General features: G+C 34.9%; 1 protein-coding gene and 1 long non-coding RNA gene across 9 annotated transcripts in view; both read left to right on the forward strand.

Moving 5' to 3' along the window:
* The window catches only part of LOC115209965 (signal peptide peptidase-like 3), a 368,123-nt gene that overhangs the window by 259,034 nt on the left and 88,401 nt on the right, over positions 1-20,688 (forward strand). For 7 of the 8 annotated variants that reach the window (XM_029778623.2, XM_029778616.2, XM_029778622.2 and 4 more), the window contains one exon: positions 14,297-14,401. The exons of the other annotated variant lie outside the window; for it this stretch is intronic. In XM_029778623.2, coding sequence (XP_029634483.1) covers positions 14,297-14,401 — 105 coding nt within the window. The remainder of the gene's footprint in view (positions 1-14,296; positions 14,402-20,688) is intronic. 8 annotated transcript variants of the gene reach the window in all.
* LOC118763340 lies at positions 146-6,696 on the forward strand. The gene is made up of 3 exons (XR_004999095.1): positions 146-159; positions 950-956; positions 6,572-6,696. It is a non-coding gene; the product is annotated as an uncharacterized LOC118763340 (long non-coding RNA).

A 20,688-nucleotide genomic window follows, 5' to 3' on the forward strand; every position in this document is an offset into this window, starting at 1 on the left:
ACTCACTCTCTCACACATAGATACTCCCAAGAAAAGACATATATATGCAAGCTCATAGATACACACACATGCATATATACAAGCAAACACATACATGTGTATGTAAATGTGTATTTATGTACCTGTTTCCTTCTGTTTGTTGTTTGTGTGTGTTTACATGTTTCTACATAAGTTCATGTTTGCATACATGTATGTGTATATGTGTGTGCATGCATATGTGTTTGTGTATTTGTATGTGTGTTTTCATGGTGACACTGAACAAATTAGTGTAGTCTGTAACTTAGTTAAATGTATTCTTTCACTTTCATCTCTCAAATGTATATTAATAGCCCTTACAAGAGCAACTAGAACTGATAGGGGTTACCCTCTAGTCAGTCTCAGCATGAACAATGCGTGCCAGACTGTTCTTTAATTTTGTGTTTTTCCAGTTCAATTTGTAAATGTTGTTAAACTTGATTAGATTGATAGATTATCTGACTTTAGTTAAAACCATCAATTGTATGTTGGCTTGCAATTTATTTCAAGTGTGTAGTAATTCAACAAAGACTAAGTGTATATAATGATGCAATAGAGAATGGTTGATGCTATGATCTGATTAGATCATGTGTGTATAATGATCCAACAGCTACTAGATGTGTGTACAATGAGTGTCTAGAGACCTGGTGTGTGAAAAGTTATTCACAAGAGGCCAGGTGTGTGTGAATAGTTATCCACTAGAGACTAGGTGTGTGTGTGTGTGTGTAATGATCCTGTGAAGACCAGGTGTTTGCATGCAGTGATCCAAGAAGGACCTAGTTTGTATAGTATCCAGTAAAGAGCAAGTGTGATTTATTAGAGACTACATGCATGTACAATTAACCAACAGTGACAAAGTGCATGTTATAATCTAGTAGATACCAGGTGTGTGTGGTGTCAAATAGATATCGAATGTATGTTAGTATTCAAGTAGATATCAGGTGTGCATTGTGATTAAGTGGATTTCATGTGTGCATGGTGATCAAATAGATACAAGTGAGTCTAGTGCTGAAGTAGATATCATAGTGATCAAATCGATCTTAGGTATATGTAATATTCATGTAGATGTCAAGTGTATGTAAGGATCAAGTAATGTGTGTGTGTGTAGTGATCAATAGATATCAGATGTGTGGTGTGATAGAGACCAGCATGTACAGTGGCTGTTTCTAATAGCAACAATGTCAAAAATTTGAACACTTGCCACAGCACATCATTGCTCACATTTAGCTTTTATAATTTCTAGCAAGTACAAGCCTAACTTCAATGAAAACTGAATTTTTTTTTTTAATCAACGTAACAGGTTACATACTCATGTTTTAGAAGTGAAGGGACATATACTGCATATGCCAGTGTATAAGATGTGCTTCCTATATTCGTAAAATGTAACAAAAAAAAAATGCCATATGTCTACTGTGATTGTATCATGGATGGGATACCGAGTATATGATACAAAATATACTTGTAAAGTAGAAATGTATCTTATGCAGGAGTGTATCTTATATGCTGGCAAATATGACACTACATTTATTCACTTGTCATTTCCAAAGATGATAAAAAGTAAACCATAATAATAATGATGAGTAACACCTGTGGAAATTCTGTTTTATAAATTACTTGTTTTGATGCATAAATTTATAAATCATCAAAAATATTGTTTTATTATGCTAATGATTTTTGATTGTTTTCAATTTTTGTTCCATTGCTAATGTTGTTTAAATTGTGACATTCATACACATCATGACAAACAATAATATCATAGATGGTGGTGGTGGTGGTGATGGTGTTGTTGTCATTGTCACTGTCACTTATGAAACATTTTTGTAAAGAAGAATTTGTGGGGTCGGTTGGCTTATCATACAGGTATCATCCCCTGGATGGGGGGATAGCCTGAACAGTATTTACAGTGTTCTTTGGAATACAAAGCAACTAATGAATGAAAGATCAAAGAAAGAGAAATTTGTTGTACTGGCACCCTCCTGATAATGCGAGGAATAATTGAGGTGGTAGTGGTGTTGTTGTTGAGAGGGGGAAACAGTCAGAAGTCTGGGTGTGTATTTAGCACGGGTATGGGCCATGTGCATCTGCCTTTCTACATGGCTGTTCCTGAATGTATCAATATTGATTCAGGAAGTGGCAGGCAAACTTCAACACAGCTGTTCTACATATCAACTATCATCATCATCATCACCACCATCATCACCATGACCACCACCTCCATCGCCACCACCATCATTACCACCACCTCTATCATCACCATCATCTCCATCATCATTATCACTACCACTGCCACTGTTGCCACCACCACCATCATCATCAGTGTTGGCAATATTTCAAAGACTAAGTTAAAGATAATTTAAGACAGAAGACATTCAGGGAAAATAAAAAAAAATTTGATATTATAATGAGGTTTAATGATTAATAATATTTTCTGTTTTTAGTCTTGTATTGAAACAGCTACTCTCAATTGTTAGTATAAATTTGCATTGATAACTGTCTGTGTTGATGATCCAAACAATTTCAATAGCTCTCATATAGCAAACAGCATTGTTTTAACATTTCAAAAAGAGAACAAGTTTAAACTTGTATAGAGAAATTGCCTTAAACTATGACTCATATTGGTCATGTAACAGTAGTAATGTTTCGGTTGATATTATGTAACTGGACATCTGGTAAATTCATTGTGGATAATTACATTGCGGTAAATATATCACCTGTGATTTCATTGCAAGCTAATTATATTGCATGCCAAAAACATTGTCAGTAAATTCATCGTCATACTTTTTATCAGTGCAATAAATTACATGACTAGACATTTTTGTTTTTAAAGTTTTTATTTGCATGCTAAATATATTTAAAGGTTTTATTTGTGCTCTAAATACGTTCATTAATAATGAGAAAATAAAATTCAAATACAAGAAAATCGTTAATATAGACATGAAAAAAAGCGACAAAAAAACAAGCAAATCAGAGTTGCTTTTAAAAACAGCATCACAAAAAAACAAATGAATCCAGTAAAATAATACTATTATAAATTGGAAGAAAAAACATTTTAAAAAGCCAAATAATGAGCACTGTTTGCTTACTTTAGCTCATTGCTTCCAATTGAGCCTTGACCATCAGTGACTTTTCTTCACTCTTCTTGACTCTGGACTGTCTTTTCCACTTCTCCCCCATCGGATTCCTGCTTCTCCTCCTGGGGCTTGTTGGTTTTGAATTTTCATTGATGCATCTGTAATGTTACTTTTTTTCTAGGTAGGGTGTTGGCTCTAAGCAAACCTGTCTTTACATCTGGGAAGATGTGGTTCACATGAGGTGGTATCAAAAGGTTCCCGGACCAGTTATGTTTAATAGAAAATAACTTATTTACCTAAGTGTTTATATCATCTCCTTCGAAATAGTCACCTTGTGCAGCAATATACCGGTCCCAGCATTCCTGCCACTTTTGGAATCCTGTCCGGAAGTTGTTTTCTGTAAGCAAGTTGAGGACTTTCTGTGGATCTGGACAATGGTGTTAAAATGGTGACCTTTGAGCTGCATTTTCATCTTGGGAAAGAGATGGAAGTCTGCAGGTGGTGACTAGGGCAGGTATGGAAGTGATATCATGTTGGTTTTGGCAAGAAACTCATGAGTGATGAGAGCTTGGTGACAGAGTGCCTTGTCATTGTGAAGAATCCTCTTCTTTGTGCTACACAGATCCAGATGCTGTCATTGAATGTCCTCCCTCAGATGCTTCAAAATGTTGTAGTAGAACTCTTGATTGATGGCCTGGCCCTGGGGGATGAATTCTTGATGCACAATACCACATTTCCAGGGGTGATGCTCATGACAGGTCTTGCAGATCATTCATCTTCTTTGAAAAATCACTCATCTTCCACTTTTGAAGCACCTGTGCCACTTGAAACATTGTGCACAACCCATTGCTTCATCACTATAAGCTTGTCAAAGCATCCTCAATGTCTCTGTAGCAGACTTTCCAAGTTTAACGCGAAATTTCACATTGGCTTTTTGTTCCTGTCCATGATAAAATTGCAGACTACAGCATACACGTAATCACAAAAACACAAATTTTACAACTTGCAAAGTAAGCACAGCAATGTCACTCAGCACACAGTCTCATGAAGGTCACTGCCAGCTCTCACTCTGCATGCAACCATGTGCTGTCATCTGTTGGTATGCTACAGAACTAGTCTGGGAATGTTTTGATACTGCCTTGTATTAGTCTGGCCTCTATTATTTGACTGGTCTAGCATGTGAGACCCTACCAGAAGCTTCTGGTCTACCAGTATAACTCAGTCATTGAGGCAAAGAAGCCATCATATCACAACAAAGACTGAAACTAAGGGTGGGAAAAAAATAATGGGCAATGCCTTTTAAATAAGCAATATTTTGTGTTTTTGATATTCACTGACAGTATATTGAATTCTCAATGTACTATCTCTGTATTTCTTTTTGTGGTGTGACATTTCTGTTCCAGTAATATTCTGTTTGATTTATCACTTCATTTCTTGATTGTTCTTTCTTGGGGTTTTCAAAAATTTCTCGATTGTAGGATGGAAATTTTTTTGTTAATTTCTTTTTCATTGTTAATGAAAATGTAAAGTATCTGCTCTGTGAATATAACTTTTTAATTAATGTCTGGTGATATACTTACTTTGTGGATAAAAAGTATAATAAATTTACTAAGAATATATTTGGCATGAAGATGATTTTATCAATGATATATTGGCTCATAATATAATTGCCTTGTTGTGAAACTGTCAGTTGATGAAAATACAAGTAATGTGTTTACCATGCTGTAATTAACAGTAATGACATTATCGTGATGAATTAGGTGTGAACCCATGCAGCATTTGCATTATGGTTGCTGTCTGCAGCCATGTAACAGCGTTGTTATGGTTGATATCAAGTAACCATGTTGTTGTTGTCTACAGATATGGTATCATGGTTTATGTAATCTATTGCGGACATGGCTGTGTGGAGCTAATTTTGCAACCACATGATTTTGGGTTCAGTCCCACTGTACAACACCTTGGGAAAGTATCTTCTACTATAGCCCCAAGTTGTGAGTGAATTGGGTGGATCGAAACTATGCAAGCCTCTGTGTGTGTGTGTATGTGTGTGTGAGTGCATGCATGTGTCACTGCCAGGGGTCATAACAGGGCATTTGCATGTGGTTGCTCCATTTGCTAAAACTAGCACCTGTATTTCCTTCTACTACTGTTAAAAAATGGAAGGTCATGGTTAGAAAGTCTTTGAACATAGGTCTGCTCTGTTCATGCTGATCTGGAATTCAACAACAGCAATAAAACAACAGCTGTTGTGCTACATGAACTATACCACTGTTCTGTTGCTCAGCAAATGGTTATGGGGATAGCAGAAATTTTTTTTACCATTTAACATTTAAACTGGCCATATATGGCCCATTTTACTCAGTTTATGTTTGAACCAATGAAATCCTGCCTCTGACACTTACCCTACAATGTCAGTCTAAAAAATAAATAATCAACTCATTGAATTCTTGAAGCTACAAAAAAATGCATCATCATCATCACCATCATCATGTAACCCTTTTGTTACTGTATTTATTTTGAGATGCTCCATGTTTCTTTCAATTAATCTTAAATATAACAAAGAATTAAGTAAAATAACTTAGTTATCATTCAGCTAGTGTTAGGAACATAAATTGTGACTAAGGTTTGGTGGAAGATTTTTTATTCAAAACTTATGAAAACAAAACATTTGTACTACAGAGCCAGAGCTGGTTTTAGCCGGGTTGGTAACAAAAGGGTTAATGTCTGTTTTCCATGTTGGTATGGGTTTAATGGTTTGATGCCAAGCCCTTCAGTCTGCTTTGGCATAGTTTCTATGGCTGGATGCCCTTCCTAACACCAAACACCTTACAGGGTGTACTGGGTAGTTTTTATTTAGCATCTACAGCAATGAAGTTACCAAATAATTAACAAGACATGACTCCTTGGCTGAGGTAGTGGAGGAATAGTATTGAGGAAGGTGGCTTTGTGTCAGATGAGAGGTTAGAGTAATGGGAATATATAAGGATTAAATTTGACAGAGTAATCTGAATGCTAAAGAGTTAAACCAATCCCATTCTTTGGGAATTTAGGCATATTATATTAACAATGAAATGATCACCTAAATTATAGTTGTAATTGTGATGCTGCATTATTGATGATTTGAGGGCAGTGAGTGGCAGAATTAGTAAAACAGCAAACTTAAGTCCTTGTCGTATTTAATTACTTATTCCCCTTTAAATTTTGAGCTCAGACCATGCTGAGATCAACTTTGCCTTTCATCATTCAAGAATCAATAAAATAAGCACCATTCAAATATGGGTTAATCTTATTAATATCTTCCAGCCACCACTAAAATGTGCACTTGTGCTCATTTTACAATTCATTGTTTATAATTTTATGACAAACATTATATTTATATATATATATGTATATATATATTTTTTTATCAATATTTAGCAGAAGCAACAGAGTGACTTAAGGTCCGAGAGTTTTGTATTTTAGCACCTATCAAACTTATCAAAAAGTTTGATAAGTGCTAAACACACAAGACTTTCAGAACTTGAGTCACTTTGTTGCTTCTGCTAAATATTAATAACAATATACATATACTCATATTCTGAGTTCCATTTTTCATGTTTGCATCACTATATATATATATATAAGTAAGATCCAAGGACCAAGGTGTATGAAGTTAGTAAGCTTTGAGCAGTCTGTAGAAGGTATAAAAAACAACTTTCAGGAACAATTGTGGGTTATCGATGTAGAAGGTTGTAAACTTTTCCCATATCAAAGTCCAATAAGCTCAAAAAATTATTTTATAATTCATGATTACTAGCTGGGGTTGCTAACCATTGTGTATATATATATATATATATATATATATATATATATGTCTATTATATATTAGGAAACCTGGATCAACTGTTGTTGTATAGCCCTGTGTCAAGATTGAATGAGCAAATTTATGGTTGATGTCATTATGGCCCAATTTACCTTTTTTGTTCTACGAGACAGCTTATCTAGGATCACATTATCTAATGTGTACTTCATTTTTTAAGTTGACAGGGTGTCATTTGAGGAAGATTTGGCTATTATTTCTAGTGAAGTGAATGACTGTCTCCATAAAGGTTCTCTACCACTTCTTCCCCCTCTTGAATTAGATATGATGGGAATTGTTGATTAATCAATTTGATACCAACTCACTTGAGGCTGCTCCTTATTCTATGATTTATAATGTTCACATCTAACTTTAAAACTTTCCAGTATCATTTATGTTATGTTCCAGGTAAATAATGTATTTCATTAGACAATTTAAAGTCTCAGAAGATAAATTTAATTGTAAAGTTGTTTTTAGTTCAATCATATCTGAAATTTAATTCATATGTGCTCTAAACATTGCTTCCAGTATAATATTCTTAATCAGAATTGTTGATAAGATATGGTATCTTTTTAAAGAACTTTATCTTATTTGTGGATTAAGATTACTGTAATTTTCTAAGATGCTTAGTTAGCAATTGTTGTGAAGAAGAAAAAATCAGTTACATTTATATGGAATAGCTAATATTGCAGTCAATATATCTTATTAGAAATTGGTTTATATTTACCACTATATTTTATATTGTAGAATTATTTGTTGTTCTTGTTATCCAGTTCTAAGTTAGCTTTGGCCTAGTATACTTATGATCAAAAGCATTCCAGCTGTAAACATCTGATAACCTAATGTGAAAAACAAAACAATAAGGTATATGATGCGAGGAAGATCTGGCTACTATTTTTAATTAAAACTGCATCTAAAGAGTGGTGATGATTGTTAGCATAGTTCATGCATTCTGAAAAATATTCTTCAAACAAATAGACAGTTTTCCTATTTTGGCCTGGTAACTATTTTTTTTGAATCTTGGAAGCAGTATTTTATCCTTTGTTCTCTATCACCAGTCATTTCTGTATCATCCAACAATATGTTTTCTTGACATCTCTATTCCTTGCAATGGCTATTGAAGCATTCAAATAAAATCAGAACAATGACACTAATTAGCAACACAGCTATAATGAAATGATGAATCATCTGTTTAAATCTTAGTGTTGCTCCTACAGGTCAGGATTGCAAATGTACCCTGTGCTCTCTTTAAACTGATTGGTGAATGAGTAGAAACTATGTAGGGTTGAGAAGTCTCTTTATATTTTCTTGTTGAGGATACAAAATTTCTCCAGTGGTTTTGCTAATGTGAAACCCAGTACGTTCAGTAAAATGGTTGGTGGCAGGAAGGGCATCAAGTCATAGAAACCATGCTAAACTTGATAACGTTTAAGTGAGCTATAGTCCCCAAGTAACTTGGACCTTGACTTCCAATCCAATCTATATCAGGATGTAAAGTGGGCATAAAACATTTTCATTGTGTGTGTGTGTGTGTGTGTGTGTGTGTGTGTGTGTGTGTGTGTGTGTGTGTGTGTGTGTGTGTGTGTGTGTGTGTGTGTGTGTGTGTGTGTGTGTGTGTGTGTGACACATCATCATTTAATATGTTTTCCATGCTGGTGTGGGTTGGACAGTTTGACAGGAGCTGGCAAGCTAGAGAACTGCATCAGGCTCCAGTTGTCTTTTTTGGCATGGTTTCAACAGCTGAATGTCCTTCTTAAGGCCAACAACTTTACAGAGTGTACTGGGTATTTTTTATATAGCCAACATGGGTCCACTTCATGTGACACCAGCTCCTGTGCTTTTAATGTATCACTAGCATGAGTGCTTTTAACATGACACCAGTACAAGATATATACATGTTTGTATATATAAAAGAGTTTTATGAACATTCGAGAGAATGTGAAATGATTCTTTTTCCTTTTTTTTTCTTTTCATTTTTGAATTTTCACAGCATGCACATAAAGCTATAGATAATAGCATGTAAATATCAGGATGAAAACTGCTTTTAGATAGCCTTCAACTTTTTCTGTCCCAGAAGGTTTTTCAACCCAACATGCTATTTGACATATAGCTTATACATTTGATGGATTTTTTAGTATCATTGCCATTGATCTTTTGCTTGTACTAATAAGTTACTAATTAGTTTGAACTAAATGGAAGAGGTTTGATGATGAAGTGGGTTTTATAAGAAGTTACACATTGACTCTGGTTGTATTTTTCTGTCTTGTGAAACATGTTGAATTAATTGTATCATGTAGTTGTTTGTTTAGCTTTAGGTCAGCTCTGAATGAAAAAGCATATGATCAAAGACATTTGTCTCTTTTCTGTGTGCAGGGAGCTCCCAACGACATTATCTAAAATGTTCTTGTTAAGGTGGTAGGGTGTGATTTTAGTGTGACTAGGCTGCTACTTCTAGGAGATAGGGTGACTATGTAAAGACTATCATGTTGGTTTAAGTATCAGCCTGTGTACCTTAATGGTATGAAGAATCCAGTAAAGAGGTCACTACATGATTGCTCAACCTGCTCAAAATAGCAGCCAAACCTTCCTATAAAAAAAGAAAAACACACATTTGAATAATATTGTCCTGGAGATGTGTGGCTTAGTGGTTAGGGTGTTGGACTCATGATTATAAACTGTGTTTTGATTCCTGGACTGGGCAACACTTCGTGTTCTTGAGCAAAATACTTCATTTCATGTTGATTCAGTCCACTCAGCTATCAAACTTGAGTAACCTTGCGACAGAGTGACATCCTTCCCAGGTGGGGAATATATCCGTCATTCCTTTCTGAGTCATACAGATTCATAGGGCCAGTTTCCTGGTTTCCAAGATGATGGAAACCAGGAAACTGGCCTTATAAGTCTGTATAACTCAGAAAGGAACTTTACTTTTTTTACTTTTTATACTGTTTTAAAAAATAATATGAGAAAACACAAGATGAGATAATCATGACTGAAGTGCTTTTGATCATATGCTGTCTCAATCTAAGTTGATCTGGGTTCAACAATAGCAACAATTTATGGTATAAAGGTTAATTTAAAATCTGTTTCGAACCTACTGGTTCATTAGGGCATAGCTTATCTCACTTCCCTAGTGTTTAAGCAATTGAAAGTACAGATTCCTCACTAAATGTGATACCAGTCTGTCATAGAGTTTGCTGCCCACAAGTTATCACTGGTACTTGTTTTAGCTAAGTAGACTGAAGTGCTTTGCTCAAACATACAATCATTGCCTAGTGCAAGAATTGAACCTGTGACCTAATCATTATAAGCTCAACTCATAAAGCACTACACGATGCATTTTCACATGGTATGAAGGTAACCCCTTTAATTCCTGTCTTAGGCAGACTGATTCCATGTCTTAAACCTGGTACTATAGTGCTGAAAATAGAACAGTTATCAGTTTGCTAGTTTGTCAACAGGTTTTAAATGATGACTACAGTAGAGATGGATGGGGAGGTCTTGTTTAGTGCAATGGCAAATGAACTCTTTAGCTGTTTTGTAATCTCACTAGAAAATTTGGCCTTCCAGAAGTAGTTGAACTTGTAGCAGTTTTGATGTATTTGGCTGTATATATTTATGTGAAGCAAATAGAAGAGGAAGAGGTTTTGTTTAGAGCAATGGTGATTCTTCTTTTATTTTCACTTTTTTCAGTCATTAGACTGCAGCCATGCAAGATCACTTATTTATTATTATTTTTAAGTCTGATATTTATTCTATTGGTCTTTTTTGTTGAAACACTAAGTTACAGAGACATAAACAACCAACACCAGTTGTCAAATGGCAGTGAAGGGGACAAACACAAAGATGCACATACATTATATATACATACGTACTGTACATGTGAGTGTGTGTCTTTGTGTGACAGGTTTCAACACAGTTTCTGTCTATTGAATTCACTTGCAAATGATTGGTTGCTGTGTTGTTTCAAAGTAAGCTTTAGAAAATTTGGCCACATTTGATGCATTTGGTGAATGTTTATGGAAAGCACTTATAAGAAAAAATGGTTTTATGTTTGAGGTTAGGTGTTCTTTGTTTATGAAGTGTCTGTTGAGTAGTATTTTGATATGGAATGGCTAAGGATAAAAATTAATTGCAGTAAAACTTGCATCCCTCACTGTAGTAATGTTGTATGAATGTGGGTGTGGATATAGTTAGAATGTGAAATTTGTTATCAGTGTTTTGTGGGCTGTGGTCTCTTGTCATAAAATGTAGTCTGTTTAATAGACCTTATGTTTGGTTGTAGATCTCTCTACTCTCTGAATAATTATGCCAGTGAGTGCTTGGGTAAACAGTTTAGGGCCCTGGTAGATTTGATATAATCTATACTGGTTGTGTATTGTAAGTAGATTAGTGTCATGTTTTCTGAGTGAACCTTTGTAATCTTGGGCTTTTGTTTCATATTTGCTTGTCCTGTGGAAATACTGCATTTACAAAAGGATATCTATTAAAAAAACAAACATGTATGACTAGGTTTTCCTTTACAGTGTCTTGGAGCTAGTGAATTTATTGTAAAATTTTCAATTTTGGGAATTACCTAGACATATAGGTAGGGGGAATTCTTTAGAATCTTATTTAAATAACCATCTTTACTTTCATTTATTCCTTTGAAGTAAATGGTGTAATTATCTTTTGAAATATCTATGTGTTTTGTGTTAATGTAAAATATAGGAAAATTACTTAAAAGAACCCAAACAAATACAACAGCCAAATGAAACTGGAATATTAGTAGTATGTATTAATATGTGTGTATATGTTTCTGTGTATTTATATATGTATGTGTATATTATTATTATTTAACAACTGTTTTCCATGCTAGCATGGGTTGGACAGCTTAATAGGAGCTGGCAAGACTAGGGGCCACATCAGGTTCTATAGTCTGTTTTGGCTTAATTTGTACAGCAGGATGCCCTTCCTAATGCCAACCACTTTACAGAGTGTGCTGGGTGCTTTTTATGTGATTGTGTGTGTGTGTGTGTGTGTGTGTGTGTGTGTGTGTGTGTGTGTGTGTGTATTTATATTAAAGGGAAAAAAAAACAAAACAAGGCAGGACGAGTATCTCAGGTCATTTAGAATATTTAATTTAAGTAAGGTGAATCAAAAAAGAAGTAAAAGTAATTAATGTCTTACAGCTGTTTCTGGGATATCCCAGGTGATGGGTCAACATCCAATAACACTGGGTATTCTGTCATCAGAGACAAGGGGTGTATGCAGGAAAGTTCCAGAGAATTCACAGTATAAAGAAGAATAAAACAGTAGATAGAAGAATAAAGCTCATAGTTCATCTTGTTCCAGAGGGTATGGAGCTCCGTGAAGGCATAGCCCCTTAAGTATAATCCCAGGCAAATCCAGGCAGTATTTTGAATGACACAGCCAGATTGAAGGAATAGATCAAGTAGTTAGCATGTGAGAGAAATGGTCCACACAACTATATAATGTGAGAAAGACAAACATCATGGTAGACAGGTAAATCAGAGAGAAAATGGAGAGGTTTGTGAGTGAGTGAAGAGAAGAGAGAAAAGAAAGAGAGAATAGTAGAAATGGAGATAAAGATAAAAAAGGATAAAGAGGATAAGTATTGGAAATAAAAGGAATGAGAGCGAAGACCCAGCAACTAAAGTGAGATCGCAGCCACACGTCTGACCCTGTTAAGAATACCCCTGATGCATTGTGCGATATGATGATGTGCTTTGTGCTTCAGAAGACCTGTTGAGTCAAGTAAAACCAATATCGTAGCTATGGCCAGTGCTCCCTGACTGGGTCCTGTGCTGGTGACATGTAAAAAGCATTATCCGAATGTGGTCAATCCCATGTCTGCCTGACTGGCTCCTGTGCCTGTGGCACATAAAAAGCACCAACCGATCATGGCTAATGCCAGGACCTGCTGACTGGCTCTTGTGCCAGTGGCACATAAAACGCACCATCCGAACATGATCAATGCAAGGCCAACCTGACTGGCTCCTGTGCTGGTGGCATGTAAAAAGCACCCACTACACTCTCGGAGTGGTTGGCATTAGGAAGAGTATCCAGCTGTAGAAACAGCGAGATCAGATTGGAGCTTGGTGCAGCTGCTGGCTCTCCAGACCTCAGTCAAATTGTCCAACCCATGCCAGCATGGAAAACGGACATTAAACAATAATGATAACGATGATGATGAAGTATATATAGGTGTAGGCCTGGCTGTTAGGTAAGAAATTTACTGTGTGCAGGGATGGCTGTGTGGTAAGAAATTTGCTTTCAACCTAATAGTTCTAGGTTCAGTCCCACTGCATGGTGCTTTGGACAAGTGTCTTATATTACAGCCTTGGGCCAACCAAAATCTTATGAGTGAATTTGGTAGAAAATCTGTGTGTCCCAGCACTGCTCAACAATTAGTGTTGGTGTGTCTATGTCCTCATAACTTAGCAATACAGCAAAATTGATTGATAAAATAAGTACCAGACTTAAAGAAAAATAAGTACTGGAATCGATTTGTTTGACTAAAAATTCTTGAAGGTGGTGCCCCAACATGACTGAAACAAGTAAAAGATATATGTATATTACTCATTTGCAGAGGCAACAGATTGACTCAAGGGCTGAGTCAGGTTACACTCCTCAAGTTTGATAAGTGTTAACACACAAAACTCTTGATTCTTGAGTCACTTGTGCTTTTGCTAAAGATTAATGAAAATGTACATATACTCATATTGTGAGTTCTATTTTTTCTGTTTGCATCCCCATACATGTGTGTGTGTAAGTGTGTGTTCATCTTCACCTTGCTGCATAACTACTTTTGATTTGTTTTTTAATGCTCTTTGCACATCACTAATTTGACTGTTGGATAATAAAAGCTGCAATGTATAAGTCGTTGTCTTATTCTGTTAAGATTTCCGACAGGATCTGTTGTTGGTTTTTGTCTGTTTTGTTTGTCCCCACCACCATTCCCTTTTACTAAGTCTAGCAACTCATATTGGATTATACTGGGACTCCAGCATAGAAGTTTTATTAAAAAATTTTCTTTTCCTCTTCTGGATTGTGGTGCATTATGCGATTCAGTTCTTGTATAGTTATTAGATGCACTTATAGGTCCTACACGTCATTGGTCTGAGTGGTTTTGTTCCTTATAGGACTTACATTTTGTTCTGGCTACATTGTTATTACATGGTTCAATTCTTCAACAGATGCGAATACCAATTCTCCCTAAGTTTCTAAAATTATTCATTTGTTCAATGACTATCTAAAGTTAAAATTTCTTTCAATTGTTCTGATTTCTTACTATTCTTCTTCTAATTCTAATTCTTCTTCTTCAACTGCTATTAGTAGTATTCACTAGCCAATCTTCTTTCCCATGCAGAGCTCATGGAATCCATATCATTATCAACAGTTTGTGCGAGGTGTCTATCCTCTTCCCTTAGGCCAGCTACATCATCAAACAGACGGAACGCAAGCGTAGGATTCGGTAACTGCTCATTCTACTCTTTCATTTAGCCGTAATGTCTTGATCTGAAACTAAACTGCTCAATAGTAAATAAAACTGGTTGTACTTTCATCAGTTTCTCAGTCTTCCAGTTGCTTATCATTGCTTTGTGATTTCTGTCTTGTGTTGTTTGAGCAAAAAAGGAGTCTTGCTTGTTTATGCTAACATCTATCACTCATATACCTACCAATACAGTCTCTCCTGAAACTCTCTAGCAAGCAGCTCCTTTGTTTTGTTTAAAGAAAATCTGGTTAAAGTTATTAACATTTTTTTTCTTATCAAAATGTTTAAGAATAACCTGTTGATTTGCTTCTCTGTTGTCTAAACCTTCAAGTGGCAGCTGTGCTAGAGTTTAGGACAGTGCTCAATAAATCCATATTTTTTATCTTCTATTTTATTTGCATGTGAACTTACATTTTATATTTTATTATCCTAATTTCTCTCCAGCTTTGCCTAAGCTCTCTTCTCTCTCTTCACTTACTATGCAAATTTCATTTTATTTTTCTGAATCTCTTCCAATTAGCCTTTGCTCATTTGACTTAATACTAGCCGTTCTCTCTGCGCGCACGTGCGTGTGTGTGTGTGTGTGTTTCCGTGTCCGTGTCCTTATGGTGTCAGGTGTGCTTGTACTGTATTCTGTATGTGTGTGCAGTTATGTATTACCACAATTGGTTTTAATTGTGTATGTGTATGTTTCTGTTTATGTGCTTGCACTATATGTTTGTTGGGTGTGAAGTGTCTGTACTTGTGTATACTTGTAGTTTTTATATATATTTGTGTGTATGTGTGTGTTGATTTTTTGGGGAATTTTTATGTACTCTTACAGCTCTGTGTATGTTAAAACGCTTTTATTTTTGTTTTTATTTGTACTTATATGTTATTATTATTGTTGGTGTTTAGTTCCAGATCTTTCCTGATTGAACAGACTTATCTCAAAAGTGTTCCAGTGTGCGTGTGACTATATTATCCAAATTCTTTAACCCTTTCGTTACCAAACCGCCCAAAGCCGCCCGAAAAAAATTTTGGTTTATGAAACCAAACCGCCCAAAGCCGCCCGAATTTACCTATTCATATTTAAATGAGAATATCAGAGCAAATCTCTTCAGTACATTCGTGAAAACACGTATTATACTTCGTAAACAGTTCAACTACAGTTTTGTACAATAATCGAAGTGTAATTTTAATTCCGTGAATTTTGGGAGATTTTTTTCCGAAATTTGTTCCTATTGTGTTTTCAAAATTTGTAATTCTGACAAAAAATGGATACGAATTTCATTATATCAAGCAGCGAGTCAGAATTCGAAGGATTTTCTACTGAAGACCTTCATAAATGTAACTCTATGACTGAAAAAAAAAAGCACATGGTATTTGATAATGAATTTGATGTTTCATTTTCCGAAAGTGAAAACAGTGAATCTGAGATTTCCGATAGCGATAAAGAAAACGAATTGGCACCTGAATGGAGTGAAAATTTAAAAACTGTTTCTTTCGGTGATTTTTCTGCAGAAACTGGACCAAGCCACAGACTTTCCCAGAAGGGTAAAGCCTTAGGCTATTTCTATTTACTTTTTCGAATGAGCCTATTTGAAATCATTACAGTGAAAACGAACCGTTACGCTAAACGTAAACAAAACGAAAGAAAGGATAGTTTGTTATTTCCCACAACCTTAAATGAAATTAAGGCCTATTTTGCCATAAATATTATTATGGGTATCAGAAAGTTACCCAGAATAACAAATTCTATCGTAAAATTTTGTTGTATACCCAATTGAATATTAGCTAATATTTTCTATAGCGATGTTTGAACAAAATTTTAATAATTTTATATTTTGTGGAATTTACCTGTATCTACCTGCAAATAGAGTCACTTTGTGACAAAAATTATAGTATAGAATTGGTTGAGAATATTTCATTAAATTATCTTCCAAAAATCAGATTAATATATCGATAAATAAAAAAGTTATAGTTGTTTAATGAAACCAGACTAAATTTATGATTACGTTAGAAATTAATTGAAACACATAAGGGGTGTAATTTGGTCAGAAATATAGTAACGAAAGGGTTAACATTTTTTTTAAGGTGGTAGGGTGTGATGTGAGGGAGATTAGGCTACTACATCTAACAAGTTGAATGGCTGCATAGAAGATCCTTTGTTCATTTGCATGTTTTTTTGTAATATATACTTCTGGTTGGTCTTATCCTTGCTGTGTTAATAGTCTGCATGTTATTACTGTGTGAATGTAAGTGCAAATATTGTTTCAATCTGATTAACTTGTCCAGAAATCTGAAAAATGAATTGGATTTTACTAAAACATACACAGAAGCTCAAGTCGTCTTTTATTTTCCCCATTTCCCTTTTATACTTCAATTTTCCATCTTTGTATGTAGGTAGGACAAAACTTAGTGTGGGAGCGCATGGCTTAGTGGTTAGGGTGTTGGACTCACAATTGTAAGATTGAAGTTTTGATCCCTGAACCAAGTGATCTGTTGTGTTCTTGAGCAAAACACTTCATTTTTCATTGCTCTAGTCCACTCAACCGTATAAATGAGTACCATTAGAGGAAGCACGACACTTTGTGGTTAGAGTATTGGACTCACAATCGTAAGATTGTGGCTTCAATTCCTGGACCAGGTGATGCATTGTGTTCTTCAGCAAAACACTTCATGTTACCCCAGTTTACTCGGCTGTAGAAAGGAGTACCACTACTGGAAGTGCGTCACTTAGTGGTTAGAGTGTTGGATTCACAACCATTGTGATTTCGATTCCTGGACTGGATGATCGGTTGTGTTCTTCAGCAAAACACTTCATTTCATGTTGCTCCAGTCCACTCAGCTGTAGAAATGAGTTTAACCTGGAGAGGGATGGGCTCCGCCAGGCTTTCTCACCCTAGACGCTCTGCATGGCCGAAGTGCCCCAACAACCCCTAAGGGGTTAAAGGACTTGTCATTGTCAGGATGATTTTGTTAATTTTTTTTACACTATCATATTTTGACACATGGCCAGCAATTTCGGAGAGTGAGTAAATCAATTACAGAAACCCAGTGTTCAACTGGTATTCATTTTATCGACCCTGAAAAAGATGAAAGGCAAAGTTGACCTTGGAATTTTAACTCAGAATGTAAAGACAAATGAAATGCTGCTGAGTATTTTGTATGGCATGCTAATGATTCCACCAGCTCGCTGCCTTACACTTGTTTATTATTATTGCATTTGTATTTATACTCAGATGACCTTTTTCTACTGCTAACTTCTTAATTGTGAAATAGCAAAGTCATCAATAACTTGATAAAGTGAGGCAGACATAATCATATGCTTTCCATAAATCCCTGTGCAATAAAATAGTAAGGTTTGAACTCAAAACTATAAAATCCCAAAGTCCTAAACCGTAACTTGTTGATTTTTGTCTTTTATTTTTTATTTGTCTCAGTCATTGGACTGTGGCCATGCTGGGGTACTGCCATAAAGAGTTTAGCTGAGCAAATTGCTCCCAGTATTTATTTTTTTCTTAAGCTTGGTACTTATTCAGTCTGTCTTTTTTTACCAAACTGCTCTGTTACAGGGACATAAACAAACCAACACCAGTTGTTAAGCAGTGGTGGGGTCCAAACACAAAGACACACACGCACACACACACACACACACTCACACACACGCACACATATGATAGGCTTCTTTCAGTTTACCAAATCCATTCACAAAGCTTTGGCCATCCTGAGGCTGTAGCAGAAGACACTTGACCAAGGTTGCTATATAGTGGGACTGAACCTTGAACCATGTGACTGAAATAAGTAAAAGATAAAAGATGTTGCATAGATTAGATTAGTTCTTCATTTATGCATCTTGTTGGAGATTTAATTTGCAAACATGCCCAAAGTCCTCTACTCTAGCATTACTACTGGTTCTATCTTAGCTTCAGTTTGGTACCCTACTCAATTAACAACTCAATATAATACCTCTATATTCTGGGAAATGAAGCATTGTCTAATGCCAGGTGTTTTGTGGTTCCTTTAATCAATTCCATACTAATTTAACTTCAGAAATCACATTATAGCAACTAAACATTTCCTCTGTGACCCCTCTCAACTTCTGGTTCTTCAACAGTATGTGTGCTCCTTTAGCAACTTCTGATGTTGTTATAGTAACCCCTACTCCTTTGCATTTACTAACTGCAGCCTAATCCCCAATTAAGCACTAACACCTACTACTGCCATATTCCCTTTGCCAAAACACAGATTGACTTCCTTTTCCATGTCTGTCTATATTTTTGCTAATCACCTCTCCATCTTTTCAAAACATCATCAGCATTACTATCTTTGAATGCTTGTTATTGTTGGATGTGTGTTTGTACATGTGTAATTATTTAAGTATTTATAAATAAATATTTCTTGATACATGTAAAGATCTCTACAAGTTTTTGTGTATGTCTTTATATTATGTTTGTTTTATTATAATTGAGCATACATATATGAGTATATATGTTTGTATGTGTATACATATATATACACACTTATATGTATTTGTGTGTGTATGCGAACGCACACACACACACACAAATACATACAAATATATATATATATATATATATATATATATACATATATATACACACTTATATGTATTTGTGTGTGTATGCGAACGCACACACACACACAAATACATACAAATATATATATATATATATATATATATAAACAGTTACAACTTTTAACTAGCAAACAGCTGCTCTGTTGTTTTTCTTATTACTTTCATTTCATTGATTCACTCACATATTAGGTTTTGTCTTCTGTGTTTCAAAAGCAAGTGGAACATTATGAAGTGGTAATTATTAACATGATGGATGTGAGAATGATTTAGACAAACTAACTCTCCCGCCCTCTCTCTCTCCCTTCCACCATCACCCCATCCCCATTGTATCAGTGGAGCAGCTTTGCAAGCTCCTCTTCAACTGTAATTATTATGATATATCTAGCAGTGCTAATACTTCCTTTTCAATTACCTTGTCAGAGCTATTATTGTGGAACTGCTAACAATTAAAAACTTATCTAGAAAATGAAAATTACTAAATCACAACATGTAAAAAAAAAAAGAAGTAATAAATAAATAAAAGAAAACAAAATCAAAAAATTGCAATAGACAAGCAACTTTCAAAAAAAGAAAAAAAATTAGTGTTTACTATGAATTAAATTTATACATTCCAAATGAATTGATGAACAGCATGAGAATTTTTTGGTTTTATATTTGTTTATTAATTTGGAAACATCTTTTAATTGAAGACATTTAAAAAGAAACATTTTGTAAAACCTGTAGCCTCTAGATTATTATGCATATATTGGAGTTAGTCACCATCATCATCATTACTATTGAAGCCCTCAAACATTTTTTTGTTTTGTTTTTTGTGATATCCAATTTTCAAAGAAGAATAAATTGGAAAGATTTGAGAGTTTATTTCTAGCTGTTTCACTCAGGGATTGACTCATTATCAATTAACTACATTCTAGTTTTATGAATCCATAACCTAATTCCTGATTATGGTTATGTTCAATTGTTTTTTTCACTTTTCATTTTTTGTTTTTTCTCGCCTTAATTCTCTTTAAATGCTCCTGTCAGTTGTTGTCTCTATTTCAACAACATTGTTTCACCAAATTGACTCAATATCCTTACCTAAATTAACCACATGTCATAGTTCTCTAGTCATTATTGTTTCATTATTGTTGTTATTTTAGCCCTTTTCTGATTATTACTGAGGTGTTTTCTGTCATTGAAGGAAAAGCTTAGTCTTAGAGGAATGCAGTTTTGCCAGTGTTATATGTATATACATATGTGTGTGTGTGTACGTGCGTGTGAGAGAGAGTTTGCTATAAAGAGATTATCAGAGATTCTAAGGTTTATCCTATTAGCATTTAAACCAGCCTTATCCAGCTCTAATATTCTTCCAGTCTTACCTTCAAACTGGCCATATCTGGTCTCTCTCACATCTACTGTACAATAAAGTCACATCATTAAAATTGTGTATTCCACCAAATCTAACTGTAATTAGATGTCCGGTGCAAAATTGGAAAAGCACTTTTATTAGTTTGACAAGAAAATTAATAAGAAAAATAAACAAACAAAAGAATCTAGTCAGCTATGATTTAGTAATATCTCATATCGGCATGAGTAAGGGAGTCTTTGAAGAAAGAAGGTAGATAGTGAAAATTAAGCTATGGTCTGAATTTTAAAAAGAACCATCAGCTGTTTTGTCACTGACAATATATGTATATATTTCTAT

Source organism: Octopus sinensis, linkage group LG1, assembly GCF_006345805.1.
Source record: "Octopus sinensis linkage group LG1, ASM634580v1, whole genome shotgun sequence".
Classification (NCBI taxonomy): Eukaryota; Metazoa; Mollusca; class Cephalopoda; order Octopoda; family Octopodidae; genus Octopus; species Octopus sinensis.